General features: G+C 61.7%; 3 protein-coding genes across 4 annotated transcripts in view; 2 read left to right on the top strand and 1 right to left on the bottom strand.

The window, feature by feature from the left end:
* SBNO2 (strawberry notch homolog 2) overlaps positions 1-8,341 on the top strand; it is a 58,953-nt gene extending 50,612 nt beyond the window's left edge. The window contains exons 22-31 of the mRNA XM_009900811.2: positions 464-535; positions 902-1,010; positions 1,310-1,384; positions 1,927-2,070; positions 2,565-2,659; positions 2,957-3,049; positions 3,871-4,002; positions 4,629-4,705; positions 6,739-6,929; positions 7,572-8,341. Coding sequence (XP_009899113.2) covers positions 464-535; positions 902-1,010; positions 1,310-1,384; positions 1,927-2,070; positions 2,565-2,659; positions 2,957-3,049; positions 3,871-4,002; positions 4,629-4,705; positions 6,739-6,929; positions 7,572-8,215 — 1,632 coding nt within the window. The 3' untranslated portion in view covers positions 8,216-8,341. The remainder of the gene's footprint in view (positions 1-463; positions 536-901; positions 1,011-1,309; positions 1,385-1,926; positions 2,071-2,564; positions 2,660-2,956; positions 3,050-3,870; positions 4,003-4,628; positions 4,706-6,738; positions 6,930-7,571) is intronic.
* A 4,263-nt stretch (positions 8,342-12,604) lies between these two features.
* GPX4 (glutathione peroxidase 4) lies at positions 12,605-15,504 on the bottom strand. The gene is made up of 8 exons (XM_054175447.1): positions 15,165-15,504; positions 14,946-15,064; positions 14,524-14,618; positions 14,097-14,241; positions 13,846-13,997; positions 13,699-13,723; positions 13,190-13,249; positions 12,605-12,878 (listed from the first exon to the last, which is right to left on the bottom strand). Exons 1-8 carry the CDS (start codon positions 15,502-15,504, stop codon positions 12,846-12,848), a joined length of 969 nt encoding a protein of 322 aa, XP_054031422.1. The 3' UTR covers positions 12,605-12,845.
* On the top strand, positions 15,459-18,690 carry POLR2E (RNA polymerase II, I and III subunit E). Of its 2 annotated transcripts, none has more exons than XM_054175488.1 (8): positions 15,459-15,559; positions 15,736-15,910; positions 16,038-16,153; positions 16,513-16,593; positions 17,120-17,178; positions 17,746-17,824; positions 18,067-18,146; positions 18,419-18,690. In XM_054175488.1, exons 1-7 carry the CDS (start codon positions 15,503-15,505, stop codon positions 18,130-18,132), a joined length of 633 nt encoding a protein of 210 aa, XP_054031463.1. In that variant the 5' UTR covers positions 15,459-15,502; the 3' UTR covers positions 18,133-18,146; positions 18,419-18,690. The 2 variants fall into 2 exon arrangements, with proteins under 2 accessions (XP_054031463.1, XP_054031462.1); XM_054175487.1 differs by having other exon boundaries at positions 18,371-18,689.
* Positions 18,691-19,645: the final 955 nt, after the last annotated feature.

The following is a 19,645-nucleotide window of genomic DNA, read 5'->3' as shown; positions in this document are numbered from 1 at the left end:
AAATTGTTGAGAGTGAGGGAGGGGAGAGCCTGGCACAGGCTGCCCAGGGAGGCTGTGGCTGCCTCCTGCCTGGAGGTGTTGAAGGCCAGGCTGGATGAGGCCCTGAGCAGCCTGGGCTGGTGGGAGGTGTCCCTGCCTGTGGCAGGAGGTTGGAACTGGCTGATCTTGAAGGTCCCTTCCAACCCAACCCATTCTAGGGTTCTGTGAACACCTACCTAAGGCATTAGGAGGAGGTTAGGAGAAGCAGAACCCAACTCCAGCTGCTGGAATTCCCCCACCCGGTCCCGGAGAGCTGATGAAAGGCTGAAGGGAAGGATGGAGTTGGTTCCATTTTCCTTCACTGCCTTTGGGGAAATCTCAACATTCCAGAGGAGCTCTGCTTCCCCCCCAGCACCTGCCCTGGCTCTGGCCACCCTTCCCTGGTGTTGTGTGCCAGCTAACAGCCGGTTTCTGCCCTCCCCAGGGTGCCTTAACTCACGGGGACCGCCGGGCCACCGAGTCCAGGGACCTCAGCAAGTACAACTTTGAGAACAAGGTGATTTGGAGCTGTTCCTGGGCTGCCTGAGCCCAGCAGGGCTCGAAGCTGCCTTCAGCAGGAGGCAGGAAGAACGTTGCTGGCATCTGCAGGCAGGATCTGGCCTAGCAGCCAGCACCCTGCAAGGTCCAGTGCCCGGAACTGGGGCTGGAAGTGGGTTGTGCATCTTTGAAGGTGCTTCCACGGGGAGCTGGGAAGGGGCTTGGGCCTCAGCAGGTCACTGAGGGACAGGGGAGGCCCCTGACACACAGCCAGCAGGCTGGTGGCATCCCTGGGGGCTGGGGCTTCCACTGCAGTGCCCCCAGGAGTGCTGTGGCACCCTCAGCACAGGCTCATCCCCCGTGTGGCTCTTGTCTCCTCTCACAGTATGGAGCTAAAGCACTGGACAGGGTCCTGTCCACCATCCTCAACCACACTGAGAACAGAGTTCCTGTGCCCAAGAGCTATGAGAGAGGTGAAGCTGCATTTTTCCATGGTAAGGACATCCCCAGCTCTGCAGCTCCCTGGGCTGGTGTCAGGGCTGGGATGCCAAGCAGGAGGTGGGAGGGAGGGAGGGAGGGAGGGAGCAGCTCCTCTGGCTTTGGCAGCTCAGCAGAGGGTGGCAGGGTGGCCACCCAGATGCCTGCCACAGTTGCCAGGCGTGGGGGTGAGCAGGGCTGGGAGAGACTTGGCTGTGGAGCAAGGAGCAGAGAGGTGTGGAAGAGAAGCAGCTCTGCAGGGAAGCTGGGGAGGAGACAACCCCCAAATGACAGAGGCTGTGCTCTGATCTTCCAGAAATGAAGCAGGGGCTCATCTCTGTGGGCATCTTCTGCAACCAGACCAAGTATGGCATGGTCTCAGTGGAGAAAGGTTTGTGTCAAGCTCACCCTGCCCAGAGAGCTGAGGGGGTCCTGGCACCACAGAATTGTTTGGGCTGGAAGAGACCTTTTGAGCTCATCAATTCCCACCCCCAGGCTGAGACCCCTCTGGCTGGGGAGGGTCCTGTAGGCCTTAGCCTCCACCCTGCAGGCCACAGTGCCTACAGCAGCTGCCCACAGCTGGGGCTGCTCTCCTGTGCCTGAGTGCATCTGGGAGGGACTTTGGGTGGCTCCTTGGGTGGGTGGCCCTTGGGTGGGTGACCCTTGGGTGGGTGACCCTTGGTTGGGTGGGTGGCTCTTGAGTGGATGGGTGGCTTCTGAGTGGGTGGGTGGCTCCTTGAGTGGGTTGCTCATGGGTGGTGGGTGGGTGGCTTCTGACTGTGTGGGTGGCTCCTTGAGTGCGTGGCTCCTTGAGTGGGTGGGTGGCTCGTGGGTGAGTGGCTCATGGGTGGGTGGCTCATGGGTGGGTGGGAGGATGCTGGTGGGCTCCATGGCCAGCTGCACCACACTCCCTGAGCTGCTGTGCCCTTGCAGACTGCTCCATCACCAAGTTCCTGAACCGCATCCTGGGGCTGGAGGTGGACAAGCAGAACCTCCTCTTCCAGTACTTCTCTGACACCTTTGACTATCTGATTGAGAAGGACAAGAAGGAAGGCAAATATGACATGGGCATCCTAGGTATGGAGAAAGAGAGGGGGCCCAGACCTTTGTGCTGCACCCCTGAGCTCCCTGTTCCCTCCCCCTGCTGCTGGCTGTGCAGGCTGCACTGTGCCTGTGGCCCTCTCTTGTGTCCCCACACAGCACAGGGCTTGGCCTCTTGGAGGTGGTGCAGCAGGGTTCTGGTTTATAGAGGCATGGAATGGGTAGGAAGGGAACCTTCAAGATCATCCAGCTCCAATTCCCCCCTGCCATGTGCAGGGACACCTCCCACCAGCACAGCTTGCTCAGGGCCTCATCCAGCCTGGCCTTGAACACCTCCAGGCAGGAGGCAGCCACAGCCTCCCTGGGCAGCCTGTGCCAGGCTCTCCCCACCCTCACTGGCAATAATTTCTTCCTCATCTCCACTCTGTCTCCTCTCTCCCAGCTTAAAGCCATTGTCCCTCATCCTGTCCCTCCCAGCCCTTGTCCAAAGTCTCTCCTGGAGCCCTTTTTGGTCTGTTCTCCTCCTGCAGATTTGGCCCCAGGAGTGGATGAGATCTACGAGGAGAGCAAGGAGGTCTTCCTGACCCCTGGGCACCCTCAGGATGGGCAGGTTGTCTTTTACAAGGTAGGCAGCTGGCACTCCACTCTGCTCCAGTGCTTCCCAGCCTGAGGCTGGCTCCCTGCCCCTGGGCCTTGCTGTCATGTTTGTGTCACACCTGCCTTGGTCAGGAGCAGGTGGCTGCTGCTGGGAGGCAAGGAGAGGCCTTGGCCTGAGGGGCTCAGGGCTGCTGTACCCAGGAGGGCTCTGCCTGGGTCTGGTTCTGGGCTGCAGCAGCACCAAGCTGGTGTTGAGGGTGAGATGTGTGAGGCAGACACTGTCCTGCCCCTGAAGTGACAGAGTCCTCTGCTTGTCCCTCCTCAGATCAGCGTGGACAGAGGCTTGAAGTGGGAGGAGGCTTATGAGAAGTCCTTGAAACTGACAGGATCCCATGATGGCTTCTACCTCTCCCTCAAGGTAGGTCCCTGGGCTCTGCCAAGGTGGCAGCTCAGCTTGGAGGGTCTCTGCTGTGCCTCTGTGAGGTCCACCTGTGACCTTTGTGCCCAGGGAGCCAAGAAGGCCAAGGGCATCCTGGCCTGGATCAGGAGCAGTGTGGCCAGCAGGAGCAGGGAGCTCATCCTGCCCTGTGCTCAGCACTGCTGAGGCCACACCTGGAGTCCTGTGCCCAGTTCTGGGCTCCTCAGGTCAGGGAAGAGGTTGAGCTGCTGGAAGGTGTCCAGAGAAGGGCAACAGAGCTGGGGAGGGGTCTGGAGCACAGCCCTGTGAGGAGAGGCTGAGGGAGCTGGGGTTGCTTAGCCTGGAGAAGAGGAGGCTCAGGGGAGACCTTCTTGCTCTCTGCAACTCCCTGAAGGGAGGCTGTAGCCAGGTGGGGGTTGGGCTCTTCTCCCAGGCAAGTATCACCAGAACAGAAGGACACAGTCCCAAGCTGTGCCAGGGGAGGTTCAGGCTGGATGTTAGGAAGAAGTTCTTCCCAGCAAGAGAGATTGGCCATGGGAATGTGCTGCTCAGGGAGGTGGTGGAGTCCCCATCCCTGGAGGTGTTTAGGAAGAGCCTGGATGAAGCCCTTGGTGCCATGGTTGAGTTGATCAGATGGTGCTGGGTGAGAGGTTGGACTTGATAGCCTCGAAGGTCTTTCCCAACCTGGTTCATTCTGTAGCCTTTTGCTGGGGGCTGGGAGATAACCTCCAAACACCTCCATGCTGGAGGCTGGAGCTGGGGGAGTTAAAGAGCTGTGGGCAGGGAAGCTGTGAGCATAACCAGCAGCTCTGCCCCCACAGATGCGAGGCAGCAAGCACACCTGCCTGCTGGCAGAGCAGAGCAGGGGCAAGAACTTCATCCTCTACAAGCCCAACATCGGCAAGCAGAGCCAGCCCGAGAGCCTGGACAGCCTGCAGAAGAAGTACCGGAGGGTAGGTGGAGCTGCAGCTCTCCGCCGGGAGGAGCCTCGGGGCTGCCTTTGTCGGGAAGGGTTTTGGCTGTAACCCCTTCTGCACTCTTGACTGCCAGCCCTGGAGCAAAGGCTGAGAGATCTGGGGTGGGTTAGAGCTGAGAAGAGCAGCCTGAGAAGGGATCTTGGTGATGCTGAGAGATGCCTGAAGGGTAGGGGGGTAAGGAGGAGGAGCCAGGAACAAGGGGCAAGGAATGCAAGCTGGAACCCCAGGACAAGGGGCAGTGGGTAGAAACTGGAGCCCAGGGGGTTCCACCTCAACATGAGGAGAAACTTCTCTGGTGTGAGGCTGCTGGAGGCCTGGAGCAGGCTGCCCAGGGAGGTTGTGGAGTCTCCTTTCTCTGGAGCCTTCCAAGCCCCATCTGGATGTGCTCCTCTGGGGCCTGCCCTGGGGGGTGCTGCTTTGGCAGGAGGGTTGGACTCGATCTGGGCAACCTGGCCTGGCTGAGGATGTCCCTGCTGCCTGCAGGGGTTTGGACAGATGACCTTTGGAGGTCCCTTCTGGCCCAGACCACTCTGTGGTTCTGTGATTCAGGTCTTGGCTGCCTGGGGGGCAGTGGAAGATCTCTCATGCTGTTTCTTCTGCAGGTGCTGCCTGAGGAAGCCAAGAAGCACTGGGAGGATAGTTATGACTTCTCCTTGAAGAACTGCAACCATGCTGCCTGGTAAGGCCCCTGCAGCCCCAACCTGTCCTGTCCTGCCCTCCCCAGGGCAGAGCTGCTGTTGGGAACAGGGTCCCTGGCCTGGCAGTGGGGGGCAGGCCCATGCTGGGAGGGGAGCATGGGTGAGGGAATCCCTCTCTGCCCAAGGAGCCTGTGCTGACTGGCAGCCCAGAAGGCAAATTCCATCCTGGGCTGCACCCAAAGCAGCATTGCCAGCAGATCCAGAGAGGTGATTCTGCCCTGCTCTGCTCTGCTGAGGCCTCACCTGCAGTGCTGTGTGCAGCTCTGGAGCCCTCAATATAGGGAGGACCTGGACCTGATGGAGAGGGTCCAGAGGAGAATGCTCAGGGGGTTGGAGCAGCTCTGCTATGAGGACAGGCTGAGGGAGCTGGGGGTGGTCAGCCTGGAGAAGAGGAGGCTCCAGGGAGACCTAATAGCAGCCTGCCAGGACCTGAAGGAGGCTACAAGAAGGATGGGGAAAGTCTGTTCCCAAAGGCCTGCAGGGACAGCACCAGGGGCAATGGCTTTAAGCTGGAGCAGAGCAGATTTAGATTGGATGTCAGGAACAAGTTCAGCACCATGAGGGGGGTGGAACACTGCAACAGGCTGCCCAGGGAGGTGGCTGTGGTCCCATCCCTGGAGATATTCAAGGTGAGGCTCTGTGAGGCCCTGGGCAGCCTGATCCTGGTTGGAGATGTCCCTGCTGGCTGCAGGGGGTTGGACTGGATGAGCTTTGTGGGTCCCTTCCACCCCACCCCATGGTATGGTTGTGTGCTGGGGAGCTGGAGGGGGAGCAGCCCTCACCTCTGGCTGGTTCTGCTGTGTGTGCAGACCTTTGGAGGTCCCTGCTGGCCTGGACCATTCTCTGATTCTCTGCCTGATTGATTTGTTCTCTGGGTTTTTAATAGTCTCTGAGTCTCTCTCTGAGTCTTCCTGAGTCTCTCTGAGTTTTTCTCCCTCTCTGACTCTCCCTCTTGGAGTCTCTCTGAGTCTCCCTCTTGGAGTCTCTCTCTTGAGTCTCTCTCTCCCTCTCGGAGTCTCCCTCTTGGAGTCTCTCTCTTGAGTCTCTCTCTCTCTCCCTGAGCCTCTCTGAGTCTCTCTCTCCCTCTCTGAGCCTCTCTGAGTCTCTCTGAGTCTCTCCCTCCCTGAATCTCTCTGAGTCTCTCTCTCCCTGAGTCTCTCTGTGTCTCTCTCTCCCTCTCAGAGTCTCCCTCTTGGAGTCTCTCTTGAGTCTCTCCCTCCCTGAATCTCTCTGAGTCTCTCTCTCCCTCTCTTGAGTCTCTCTCTTGAGTCTCTCTCTTGAGTCTCTCTCTTGAGTCTTTCTCTCTGAGTCTCTCTCTTGAGTCCCTCTCCCTCTCAGAGTCTCTCTCTTGGAGTCTCTCTCTCGAGTCTCTCTCTCTTGAGTCTCTCTCTCGAGTCTCTCTCTCTTGAGTCTCTCTCTCTTGAGTCTCTCTCTTGAGTCTCTCTCTCTTGAGTCTCTCTCTTGAGTCTCTCTCTCTTGAGTCTCTCTCTTGAGTCTCTCTCCCTCTCAGAGTCTCTCTCTTGGAGTCTCTCTGAGTCTCTCTCTCTGAGTCTCTCTCTTGAGTCTCTCTCCCTCTCAGAGTCTCTCTCTTGGAGTCTGAGTCTCTCTCTTGAGTCTCTCTCTCTTGAGTCTCTCTCTCTGAGTCTCTCTCTTGAGTCTCTCTCTTGAGTCTCTCTCTCTTGAGTCTCTCTCTCTTTAGTCTCTCTCTTGAGTCTCTCTCTTGAGTCTCTCTCTCTTGAGTCTCTCTCTCTTGAGTCTCTCTCTCTTGAGTCTCTCTCTTGAGTCTCTCTCTCTTGAGTCTCTCTCTCTTGAGTCTCTCTCTTGAGTCTCTCTCTTGAGTCTCTCTCTCTTGAGTCTCTCTCTTGAGTCTCTCTCTTGAGTCTCTATCTGAGTCTCTCTCTTGAGTCTCTCTCCCTCTCGGAGTCTCTCTGAGTGTCTCTCCCTGAGTCTCCCTGAGTGTCTGTGGGTGCGTCTGTGCTCGCCTGGCTGACTGGGCTGGCCGTGTGCCCCGCAGGAACAAGCCCTGCAGGCTGGTGCAGGAGGGCAAGGAGTGCCTGCAGGGGCTGCGGCTGCGGCACTACTACATGCTGTGCGGGGCCCTGCTGCGCGTCTGGGGCCGCATCGCCGCCCTCATGGCCGACGTCACCAGCAGCAGCTTCCTGCAGATCGTCCGCCTCAAGACCAAGGAGAAGAGGAAGCAAGTGGGTGAGTGAGCTGCTGGGGTGACCCTGGGCAGGAGGAGGCAGGCCTCCAGCTGCCCCCCTGAGCAGGCACGACTTCAGCCCGGGGAGAGCCAGCGCCGGGAGTGAGCCCTTGGGGAGGGAGGGAGGAGGGGGCCCTGCCCGGCCCCTCCCTCACAGCCTGTGTCTGCTGCAGGCTGGGAGCCAGCCCTGAGCTGTCCCCCTCCCTGGCCCTGGGGAGCTGCTTTGGTTCTGGTTGCAGCCCCATCCCCTGCTGGCTGAAGCAGGCTGCTGGGACTGGGCTTGGCAGAAGGGCCCCAGAGCAGCCACCCATCCCCTCTGTGTCTCCCTCCCTCTCCCCTCCCTCTCCCTTCTGTGTCTCCCCTCCCTCTCCCTTCTGTGTCTCCCCTCCCTCTCCCTTCTGTGTCTCCCCTCCCTCTCCCTTCTGTGTCTCCCCTCCCTCTCCCTTCTCTGTCTCCCCTCCCTCTCCCTTCTCTGTCTCCCCTCCCTCTCCCTTCTCTGTCTCCCCTCCCTCTCCCTTCTCTGTCTCCCCTCCCTCTCCCTTCTCTGTCTCCCCTCCCTCTCCCTTCTCTGTCTCCTCCCCCATCCCCTCCCTGTCTCCCCCCATCCCCCTGCCCCCCCACTGATGCCCTCTGCCCTCCCCCAGGCATAAAGATCCCCGAGAGCTGCGTCCGCAAGGTGCTGGAGGAGCTGAAGCAGATGGATGAGAACGTCAAGAGGAAGCACAGCCTCCTGCTGCAGGCCCAGGAGCAGGGCCCACACTTCCCCCTGCCCCTCCTGCCCCAGCCCCTGGACCTCACCCAGCCGGGGCCAGGCCTCCCAGCCCTGCCCAGGCACTCCCTGCGCCAGGAGGAGATCCTGGACTTGACCTACAGCCCCCCCGGCAACAGCATTCCCGAGGTGGTGATGAACCCAGAGCCCGGTGCCTTGTGCTTCCCCTCGGAGCCCCTGCTCCAGCCACACCAGCAGCACTCGGTGCCCTTCGGCTTCGGTCACCACTCTGCCTTCGACAGCCCAGCCCCGGTCCTGGAGGGGACCCTCCCCCGGCCGGAGCACCTCCCCCGGCCCGAGCACCTCCCCCGGCCCGAGCACCTCCCCCGGCCGCCCCAGGGACCTCTGCCGGCCCTGCAGCAGCAGCAGGAAGATTTTGTCCAGCAGGATGGGAACATCAATTTTAGGGAGATCCTGGAGGACATGCTCAGGACGTTCACTGGACCCCCCCAGGAGAACCTGCTGCCCCAGGAGCGCCAGAGTGTGATCCAGTTCAGTGGAGCCTTCCCTGACTTCTGAGAGCCCAGCCCCTGGGCTGCAGCCCCTGCAGAGCCACAGCCTCCAGGGCAGAGGTGAGAGCTGGGGGGAGGCCTCAGCTTTTCTGCTGGCTTGGACTGGTCCTTTTCTGGCTTAGAGGGAAGAGGAAGAAAACCACCCAACACCCCCCCCCCCCCAAAACCACCCAACCAAACCCCCCACCCTCTAGTTCCTGATGAAAGCAAAGTTTATTTATATCTCCTGTCCTGCCAGGCCTGTGGAGGTCTGTGGGCACCATGCCCAGGGGGGCAGTGCAGGTCCAGCTGCTCTGGGCTGATGCTCTCTGCTGTGTTCGAGTCCTGCTCCAAGGTTGGTGCCCAGGGAGGACCCAAGGGAGATGTCCTCTCCTCTGTGCCCTTCCCCCTGCAGACTACTGACTTCCCCAGCTGGGGCCTGCCCTCCCCAGCCCTCCAGCCCAGAGCTCTGCAGCTGCTGCCCCCCTCCCAAGCTGGGCAGGGGCATCTCTGGTGTCCAAACTGTCCCTGGGGTGCTGCTGGTCCATTACTGAAGGGTGAGAGCTCAGTTCCACCCCACCCCCAGGAGCTGCCTGACCAAACTCTGTCTGCCTTGGCTGCTGCCAGCTCCTCACAGCCCTGCTGTGGAAGCACAGAAACATTCAGGTTGGCAAAGACCCTCAGGATCCCCAGGTCCAACCTTGAGCCTGCTCTGGAGGGCTGGGCCTGAAGGCAGGGTGAAGGGAAGGGAATGGTTGTCCCCAAGGAGTCCTCTCTGGCCCTCTGTGCAGGGCTGAGCAGGCACAGCTGAGAGAAGCAGAAGTGACTGTGCCTGCTCTGCCCTCCCCAGGAGGGGACAGGGACCCTCTGGGGCTGCCTGGGACCCTCTGGGGCTGCCTGAGCCCCACGGGGGAGGGAGGGAGGGAGGGCAGGAGGGCTGCACCCCCACTGCTGGCAGAGCTGGTGGCTCTGTGGGAGCTCAGCCCTGCTGGGCCCACAGGGGATGCCCTGGGGCAGAGGGACTCTGTCCCATCAGCCTGTCCTGCACTTTAGCCCTGCCAGGCTGCTGTGGCTGCCTGTGCTTTGGCCAGCTTCTTGCTGTCCTTGTCCCCTGGCTCTGCAGGGCTTGTCCTTGGCTGGGCCTTGGACACAGCCCCAGGTGCCCAGATCTAGGCCAGCCCTGCCTGCTGCTGCCCTTGGGTGAAGCTGCTCCCAAAGGGAGGATTTCCCTGCTGGGCACCACTTTGGCTGCTCCTGCTGCAAACCAAAGAGCAAAGTTCTGCTTTGCAAACACTGCCCCAGCCCCCAGCCCTGCTGCCACCAGCCCTGTCCCCCCCTGCTGCCACCAGCCCTGTCCCTGCTGCCACCAGCCCTGTCCCTGCTGCCACCAGCCCTGTCCCAGCAGCATCTCACCTCGGCAGGTCCGTGGGAAACTTCATTCTCTCTGCCCCCTGCTCTCAGCTGGAGCCTGGCAGGAAGCTGCCTGCTGCTGCCAATCCTCCAGCCCTGGCAGCTCCTCCTCAAGCTCCACTCTGCTGTTTTTCTCTTGGTTTGCTTTTTACCCCCTCTGCCTCAAGTCTTCAAGGTATGTCCAAACCTGGCCTCAGGATGTTACCAGGGCAGGAGGACCTTCCCTGGCTGGCCCAGCCTGGCCTTAGAGGGTGCCTGGGGAGGAGGCTTCAGCCAGGAGAGGCTTCAGCTGGGGGGGGGTTCAGGCTGGACAGGGCTGGAGCTTCACAGTGGCGTCTTCCCCTCCAGGCAGAGAGCCTTGCCTGCTCCTGTGGCCCTCTCCAGGGCTCAGGGCCTGGCTGAGCTCCCTGCTTGCTGCTGGGAAGGGCTTTGGGTCGCTGCTCCTGGGGTCCCTGCTCCTGGGAGCTGCCTTCCCTGGCACGGCAGGGCCAAGGACCTGCCCTGCGTGATGCCTGCGTGGGCTCAGCTTGGGGCTCACACTGGTCCCTGCCCCTCCTCTGGGGGGGCTTGTCCTTAACCCCCACCCCTCCCCAGCTGGCACCTGCCCCCCTCCAGCCCCCCCTGGAGGGCTTTTTCCTCCTTACCTCAGAGCAGACACCAAAGAGCTGGGAGCTGTTCCCCCGCGGCTCTGCCCTCTGCTGGCCCCGCGCAGAGCCAGGCTGCCCCTGGCCCCTTCCCCACGCATCCCTCCCCCTCCCTTGAGGACCCTCCCCAGCCCCTGGAGCTGTCCCACGTCCTGGCTCTGTCCACTTGCTGGATTTTCAGCAGGGTGGAGAAAGGAAGAGAGAAAAGGACTTGCTGGGGGGGGGAGGAAGGGAAACCCATTTCAGAGAAGCTTCAAACTCAGGAACCAGGAGGAGGATTCCTCCTCCCCAGCCACCTCTCTGCCATCTGCCAGAGCTTCCCCTCTGCCTTCCTAGTCGTTCTAGAACAAACCAAATGAATATGCAAACCCCCTCCCACCCCTTCCTCTCATCTCTGGAAGGGCAGAGAGCACCTTGGAGGAAGCCTCTCCCCCCTCCCCTCCTTCCTCCCCCTCCTGTGGTGTTGTTTCTCTCTCTCTTTTGGGGGAGTGTGTGTGTGTGTGTGTGTGTGTGTCAGGGTTTAATAATATGCAAGGAGAAGTCCTTGAACTAAATTATTCTGCAGTTGTCCTACTGATTGTTTGGATTTTAATGAGTTCCCTTTTTTCTTTGGCCTCTTTTGGGGGGGTTTGTTTTTTATCTCCCTCCCCTTCCCCCCTCTGTTGTTGTTGTTGGCACTTTCCCCCCTCCCCTGCTTGTCTCTGCCTTTTATTGGTCTGTTTTATGTGTATTTATAATGAATGGAGATGTATATATGTAAAGAGATTGGGGGGAGGCTGGGGGGGAGGGAGGAGGAGGAGGAAGAGGAGGGAAGGGCTTGGGGTTGTTTTTATTTTAGCCTATGTGCCTTGGACTAAGAATTCCTCAATTTTCTACTTGCCTCAGAAGGAGTTTGTGGTGGTTGGTGGTGGTTGTGGTTTCATTCTGCTCAGTAAAACACCAAGGAAGCCACCTAGGAGGTTGTTGTCTGAGGCCCAGCTCTGTGTCTAGCCCCAGAGGTGGAAATAAATCCCTTCCCCGACCCCCCCACCCAGGGTCTCCCAGCTGGGACTCACAGAAGGGTCAGGGTTGGAAGGGAGCTCAAGGCTCAGCCAGCTCCAACCCCCCTGCCCTGGGCAGGGACACCTCACACCGCAGCAGGTTGCTCACAGCCACCTCCAGCCTGGCTGCAAACACCTCCAGGGATGAGGCTTCCACCACCTCCCTCCTGCAGCCCCTGGTCCTCAGCTCCTGCCTGACTCACAGGCCCAAGCCTGTCCTTGGCACAAGGCAGGCAGAGGAGGATTGGTCCTGGAGCCTGCCTGGGCTCTGCCCTTCCATGTGGCTGCTCCCCCCCAGGCTCTGCTGGGGCAAAACAACAGATAAAGAAGCTGTTGTTGAGGCTCCTTCCAGCACATTCCTGCAGCAGCAGCAGCTGGGAGAGCTGCCCCAGGCCAGGCTGGCCTTGCCCTGTCCCTGGGGGAGGTGGGGGAGCCCCAGAGGATCCCAGCAGAGCTGCCTCCCCCTTGCCCAGTGTGGGCAGTGCTGAAGGTCACAGGGAGAGCAAATGGGGCTGGAGGGCTCCTCCCCAACCCCTCCTGCCTGCCCTGGGGGGTGAGCACTGGGCAGGCTGGAGCCAGGATCCTTCCAGCATACTTGATGGCTTGTAGAGGGGATCAGCCTTGTGGGGGGCCCCCAGCAAGGACCCTCAGGCTCTTCCCCACTGCACTCCTGGCCCTACATTGAGGACAGGGCTCCCCATGGGGGTGGTCAGGGGGACTCTGGGTGTTAAGGACTCAGCACCTCCCCCAGCCCTTGGGGACAGCAGCAGATCACCTCTGAACCACGAGCTGCCTGTGCCCAAGGGAAACACTGACCCTGTGTGAGCCTGGCCAGACAGGGCTGTGGCCTTGACAAGCACCAACAACCCACAGCTGAGGGGCAGAGAGGCACCCATGGGACACCTCTGGGGCTCCAGGAGGTGTTTCACCCTGCCCCAACACGACTGGGTTGATGTTTCCCAGGTGCTGCTGGCCCTGGCTTGCACCACTGCTGGAACCATCCCCAGGCTGGGGGTGGTATCGGGGCCTGGGGCCCCTGGGATGCACCCAGCCAGGGCCTTCTGCTGTGCATGGAGGAAAACAACTCCATTGCCTCATCAGGGCAGCCTGGAGCACACCAGCACCTTCCTCCTGCTCCAGCTTTCCCCCCCACTAGCTGACCTGGGATTTGTGTGCAACCCCCCCCAGCACTAAGGAGGATTATCCCTGCTCAGGGGCTGCTCAGCCCTTGCATAAGGTCTTAGCTCCTCTGCAAAGCTCCAGGTTCCCCCCCAGGAGCAGATCCAGCCCCTCCCAGCACTCCATTCCAGCCACCACTCCTAATGTCTTTTATTGCCAGAGGGCTGTGAGGTGCCAGCTGTGTGCCTGCAGCAGGGGCAGCCCAGCAGCACCTGCAGGCCCTGGGCAGCCTCCTCCCAGCAGCTGCACGCCAGGATCTTCAGGTCTTGCCTCACCAGCAGGCTGGTTTGAAGGCAGACCGTCATGGGGGCTGGCTGAGGAGGCTCCAGGGGCAGCAGGAGGGCTGCTGGGCCGAGGGCACAGCACAGGCATGAGGGCAGCAGGACTACAGGTAGGCAGGCAGGTCCTTCTCAATCACCTGTGGGAAGGAGAGGAGAGCATCACTGCCCAGGAAACGTGCCCAGAGCCCCCTTGGTCACGCCACAGAGGGGCTGCTTGGAACCAGCTACCCACCAGGTGCTGGGCACCCACTTCCCTTGGAGCCTTTTGGCCCCCAGCTCAAGGGGGAGGAGAGCAGAGATGTGGCAAGGGAGCCTGCCCTGGCACAGAGCTCAGTGCCTCTTTGTTTCTCCACAGCTGGGAGCTGCAGGGAGCTGCCCCCCCCCTGCCACACTGCCCCTTCTCCCCTGCCTCAGGCAGGGCTGTACCCAACCCCCCAGCAGCACTTACGTAGGGATCCTCCATGGGACTGTACCGCTTCACCACTTGGCCCTCCCGGTTAATGAGGAACTGGGGAGGGAAGAGCAGCCCCCAGTGAGCAGCTCCAGCTGGAGCAGGGCCCCTGCAGCCCCCTGGGGGCAGCACAACAGCCCCAGGGGCTCTGCAGCCCCCTGGGGGCAGCACAACAGCCCCGGGGGGGGGCTGAGGGTGGGGCTGGGCTGGGGCAGAGCCAGTTGGTGGGGCTGCAGCCCCTGGCTGCTCCTTCAGCTGCTTACTGCTGTGCTGGGGCAGGGCTGGAGGGAACCAGGCTATGGGCTCAGGGGGTCTCCAGAACAGGGATGCAGAGACCCAGGCTCTGGGAGTTCCAGCACAGGACTGGAGCCCCTCAGGATCCTTCTAACCCGCCCCCCCCCGCCATGATCACCACACAAAGCAGAGCCCATGCTGAGGATCCCTCCTCCCTCCAACATCCCCCATCCCCCAGAGGCACAGCCCAGGCACAGCCTCCTGTATCCTACCTTAGTGAAGTTCCATTTTATTGCACTGGGGAAGAGAGAGAGAGAAAGAAAAGGAAGAAAAAAAGGAAGTGAGACTGGGGCAGGAAAAAAACCACAACCTCCTTGCCCCAGTAGCCCAGAGCTGCCCCCTGCTTGCCCCACACTCACTTGCCCAGGGTGCCTCTGCCCTTGGGCTGCTCCTTCATCCACTTCCAGAGGGGGTGGGCGCCGTCCCCGTTGACATCGATCTTGCTGAACATGTCGAACTTCACACCGTAGTTCGCAGCAAAAGCCTTAATCTGAGCGTTGTCCCCGGGCTCCTGGGGAAGGCAACAGCAAGAGCCCCTCCGTGAGCCGTCCCTGTGCTCCCGGGGAGCTCTCAGCCCCCTGCCCGCCCCCTTCCCCTCCCCGCCCCGTACCTGCTTTCCAAACTGGTTGCAGGGGAAGCCCAGGATGCGTAAACCCCTCTCAGCGTATCGGGCGTGCAGATCAACAAGCTGAGTGTAGTTTACCGGGGTCTTCCCTCATTTGGAAGCCACGTTGGTGATGATGCAGACATCGCCTCTGCAAGAGGGGGGTGGGGATCAGTGCCCTTTCACCCCGGCGGCAGCGGGGCGGGAAGGTGCCGATAAACAAGGAGCTCTCCCGGCTTACGCAATCCATTGTCCCACTGCGGCTTAATCACCGCTCCAAGGTCCGCTAAGCTCCAATTCCACCCCGCCACCCCGGGGGCTTTCACAGCCCCGTTCCCCCCCGCGCCGGGGGCCCTCTGAGCGCGGTTCCCCAGCCCCGGAGCCCTCGGTCTCCCGCCCTAGAGCCGACCGATGCTCAGCGCCTCCCTCCTACCGGTATTTCTCCAAGGAAACGTCGTTGCCGTCGATGTCTAGGGCGTGAAAGTCATAGATGGCCTTGGCCGAGCGCCAGTCCTCCGCCTGGGCACACTGCGGGGCACCGGGACACGCCGTCAGCAGCGGCGGCCGCGGCCCTCCCGTCCCCGTTGTGTCCCCTCCGACCCGGGGGAAGCCCCGCAGCCACCGACCTCGCAACCGCCGGCCCCGCACGGGCAGCAACCGGCTTCACACCGGCTGCTCGGTGCCTCCCACCGCCCAGCCGGGGCCGGTGACTGCGCACGCTTCGCCTCGTCGGCCCCCAGGTCAGGCCCACGCCCCCGCCGCCCGCCTCACGGCCGCAGCCCCACCAAATCCCGACCAGCAGCCAGCAGCGCCGGTAGCTCCGGTAGCCCCCGGGCCCAGCCGAGCCTCACTCACCATGCTGCGGGCTGCGCCCCGCACCACTATCGCCGCTCCGCACAGCAGCGCCCGGCCCCAGCCCATCGCGCCCCGCCGCCTCCACCAATCCACGGCCTGGACACTGGGAGGCACCGCCCCTTGTGGCCGCACAACCGCTCAGCGCGCAGGGAGGCGTGTCCGGTGGGATGATTGATGGAAAGCTGACCAATGAAAGGGCGGGGGAGGCGGGACTGCTACTGCAGTGTTTATCGGTGACGCGGGGGAGAGCCAGGGGGCGGGGGTCGGCATGGATAAACCCGGGGGTCCCGCGGCTCCTGCTCCCCGCCGTGCTCATTGCCCTCCTGATCAGTCTCAGGGTTGCGGCTTGGTCCCCTCCGGGCCGCTGAGAATGGCGGAACGGCTCCGGGTGACAAACTCCCGCCGCGGCGAGCGGCACCCACGGCGGCGGCACGCGGCAGCCTACAGCTCCCAGCAGTCCCTGGGGCTGAGGCCCCCGAGGCCGCCCGGTGGCCGCCTGCGACCGCGCGATCAGGCAGCGGCGAGGGCAGCCCGTGGGGACCTCGGCGAAGCACGGCATGGACGACGAGGAGGAGACGTACCGGCTGTGGAAGATCCGCAAAACCATCATGCAGGTGCGGGCGGAAGGGCCGGGCCGGGCCGGCGGCGGCGCCGGGACCGCCGGGGAGCCAGCCCCGCCGGGGAGCCAGCCCCGCCGGGGAGCCAGCCGCCCCGGGGCAGCAGGGGCTGCGCAGCGCTGGGGCGGTGACCGGCCCGGCCCCGTGACCTGACCTGAGGGTGCTGTCGGCAGCTCTGTCACGACCGGGGCTACCTGGTGACCCAGGATGAGCTGGACCAGACGCTGGAGGAGTTCAAGGCGCAGTTCGGCGAGAAGCCCAGCGAGGGCCGGCCCCGGCGCACCGACCTGACGGTGCTCGTGGCTCACAACGACGACCCCACCGACCAGATGTTCGTGTTCTTCCCCGGTGAGCTGAGCTGCCTGCCCGCGGGGGGCGGGAGCGGGCGGCCACGGACGGGTTTGCCTTCTGGGGGGCATGTCGGAGTCGGAGCGGGGAGGCGCTTTGTAATCCCGGGGGCTGTCTCCTTCCCCAGAGGAGCCCAAGGTTGGGATAAAGACCATCAAGATGTACTGCCAGAGGATGCAGGAGGAGAACATCACCAGGGCACTGATCGTGGTGCAGCAAGGAATGACCCCCTCGGCAAAGCAGGTGGGAAGGAAGGGAAGGGAAGGCAGCAGCAGGGGCACTGCGCTCCGGGGGGGGGTTTGCCTTTCGGTTTTTCAGTGCTGCTTTGGGTAGATAAAAGCCAGGAATGGCTCCTTTTGCTCAAGCCCTTTGCACTGTAGGGCAGGCTGTTGCTGAACAGCAAAGTGTGTTTGGTCAGGACAGCTGCTTCTGGCTCCACAGGAGCAGCTGAGGTGAGGGGAGGGTGAGGGGAAAGGGGATGGTGCTCCTGGATAGGTCTGTGCCTGCCTGGCTGCATCTGTTTGAGCATCACTGTCTTGAGCCCACCCCTGCAGGGCTGCCCCAGAGCAGGGCTGCCCCCTGACTGACTTTCCCCCATCCAGTCCCTGGTGGATATGGCTCCCAAATACATCCTGGAGCAGTTCCTGCAGCAAGAGCTTCTGATCAACATCACTGAGCATGAGGTGAGCTGTGGTGGGCAGGAGGGAGGGGGAGGTGGTCAGAGCAGTGCTGAGCTGTGGCTCCAGCTGAGGGAAGTCTCCTGAGGAGAGGCTGGGGGAGCTTGGCCTGGAGAAGGGGAGGCTGAGGGGAGACCTCATTGCTCTCTGCAGCTCCCTGGAAGGAGGTTACAGAGAGATGAGGGTGAGGGTTGGGCTCTTCTCCTTAGGATCAGCTGATAGAAGGAGAGCAAATGGCCTGGAATTGTGCCAGGGGAGGGGGAGGTTGGAGAGGAGGAACAATTTCTGTGCTGCCAGAGGGGTCAGGGCTTGGCACAGGCTGCCCAGGGAGGTGCTGGAGCCTCCATCCCTGGGGCCATGGCACTTGGGGCCATGGTTTAGTGTCATTGTTGGGCTGAAGGTTGGATTTGATGCCCTCAGAGGACTTTCCTAACCTTTCTAACGCTGTGAAGTTCTTTCCTCTGTTACCAATGTGCTGCTCCTCCCTCTCTGGGGTTCTGATCTCTGCCATCTCTCTCCCTGTTGGTGGCAGCTGGTCCCAGAGCACGTTGTGATGACAAAGGAAGAAGTCACTGAGCTCCTGGCCAGATAGTATCCTTTGTTTGTTCCTTCCCTTCCTGCCTGGGTGTGATGTGTGCTGGCTCTGGGAGTGCAACCATCCTGCAGGCAGCACTGGCAGGGTTCAGCCTGGAGGAGGCTGAGGGGAGGCCTCACTGCCTCCCTACAGCTCCCTGAGAGGAGGCTGCAGCGAGGTGGGGCTTGGGCTTTGGTCACCAGCAGCAAGTCACAGGGCAAGAGGAAGCAGCCTCAAGCTGCACCAGGGGAGGTTTAGGTTGGATGTGAAGAGGAACTTCATCTCCCAAAGGGTTGTCAAGGCCTGGCCCAGGCTGCCCAGAGCAGCTGGTGGAGTTCCCCATCCCCAGAGGCCTCTTAGAGCCCTGGAGCTGTGCTGCTGAGGGCTGTGGTTTGGCAGGGTTGGGTCTGATGATCTGAAAGGCCTCTGCCAGCCCAAACCAACTCCATGGTTCTGTGATCTGCCTGGGAGGGCCCCCAGCTTCGTGCTGGGTGTCCCCCCCTGTGCTGAGCCCCCCTCTGCCCCCTGCTGAGGGTGGCACAGCAGCTGCCAGCCGCTCTGCTCCTCCTTGACCCCCTGCACAGCAAGCTGAGGGAGAACCAGCTCCCCAGGATCCAGGCTGGGGACCCTGTGGCCAGATACTTTGGCATCAAGCGTGGCCAGGTGAGGGAGCAAGGCTTGGGGCCCAGTCCCCTGGGGGCAGGGGGGGGAGGGAGATTCCCTGCAGCGTTTGGGGGCTCTGGGGGCCAGGGAAGGTCTCTCTGCCTCTGCTGTGTGACACCAGCCCCATGCTGGTGCTCTCCCCTTGCCTGGGGGTGGCACTGACAGCCCCAGCTGAAGGAGCTCAGCCCTGGCAGGGGATAAGTGGCCACCAGCTTCACTCCCTCCCTGCTTCCCCCTTGCAGGTGGTGAAGATCATCAGACCCAGCGAGACCGCAGGACGCTACATCACCTACAGGCTGGTGCAGTGACCCAGGGCTCCTGGGTAAGGCTGAGGGTCAGCACCTCTGGCTCTGGGCAGTGCCTTGGGCCTGCTCTGGGACTTCCCAGGGCCTGCCTGAAGTGAGAGGCCTGCAGGGAAGGATGCTCTCAGAGCTTCAAGTGGTTTGTGGAGGGAACCATCGGCAAGGGCACAGGGCAGGGCCAGGCTCCCCTGGCCTCCTGCCTCAGCTGGGAGGTGCTTCACATCTCCACTTCTCCCTCCTCCAGGTGTGGAGGAGCTGTGTGACACCTCCTGACCCTCCCATCCACCAGCAGGTCCCTGGAGCTCTGCAGACCCCTCCTCACAGATGGCCAGGAAGATTCTCTCCCTGTGCTGCCTCTCCACTTTGGCCTCATTCCCTGCTTTCCAGCCTGGACTTTGCTGTCACCTCTCAATCCTCAGGGAGGACTCAAGCCATGGAAGTAACTTGGAGCAACAGAAGTGTGGAGGGAGGAGGTGGCTGGAGGAGGCCTCTGCTGCCTTGGTTTCTAGGACCTTGTATTGAATAAAGGTTTGTCCTCTGCTTGCCCCTCCCTGGGAGGGCATTTTGCAGCCTAACCTTGGCCCAAGCCTTTGGGACTCAGCCACATCCTACCTTGCTCCTCCTGTTCAGATCATTGTGCTGCTGAGGCTCTGCTGCAGCCAGGAGCTCAGCCTGCAGAGCCCTGACCTGCAGAGCTGCTGCAGCTCCCCCACTTCCTCCCTGCTCCTCCCCCTCCCTCCCTCCCTGCTGCTTCCCTCTGGCCTTCATTTTGAGACCTTGAGAGCCTCCTCTAACTGTTGTGGTTGCAAAGAGACCTTTGAGCTGCTCCAGTCCAAGCTCTCACCCAGAGCTCACAGTGCCAAAGCTGCTGCTGCTCAGCACCTCCCTCAGCACCACCTCTGCAGGGGCTTTGGACCCCCTCCAGGGGTGGGGACTCCACCACCTCCCTGGGCAGCCTCTGCCAGTGCCTGGGGGCCCTTGCTGGGAAGAAATCCTTCCTCAGGTGCTGGGAGCAGGTCCTTGTGGTGCTGAGCCTGGCACCCCTGGGGGGGTGTGGGGCTGGCAGGTTGACCTCCAGGACCAGGAAGGCTTGGAACACACAGAGTTTATTAGGAACTTTCTGGAAGCAAACCCCTCAGAGCCCAGCCCAGAGCCAGCAGCTGGGGGGGGTCTCCCCTCCTGCCCTCTCCCCCTGCTGAGTCAATACCCAAATGGTGCCCCCTGTGCAGCTGCAGCACAGCTTCTGGCCCTTCCTCACTCGCCCCTCACCATCCTCACCCTCTCACACACCCACTCTTGCTTTCAGCTCTCACCCTGATGCTCCTGGTACCGCTGGTGGCAGCAGGAGGAGGCTCCTGGCCTCCCCTCCCTTGCTGCCATGGAAATGCCCTGCTGGGGAAAACCCAACCAGCTCCTGGAGAGCTGTGGAGCAGAACCTCTCAGTGCTCCCTCTGGCTGCTCTCTGGTTGAGTTTTAAGTCACTGTGAATCATGAACCTTGGTTTGTGTACCTTGGATCC

This window comes from Dryobates pubescens, chromosome 31, assembly GCF_014839835.1.
Source record: "Dryobates pubescens isolate bDryPub1 chromosome 31, bDryPub1.pri, whole genome shotgun sequence".
Lineage (NCBI taxonomy): Eukaryota > Metazoa > Chordata > Aves > Piciformes > Picidae > Dryobates > Dryobates pubescens.
Note: the sequence above shows the minus strand (reverse complement) of the source record. Positions and strands in the feature narration are given on the sequence as shown.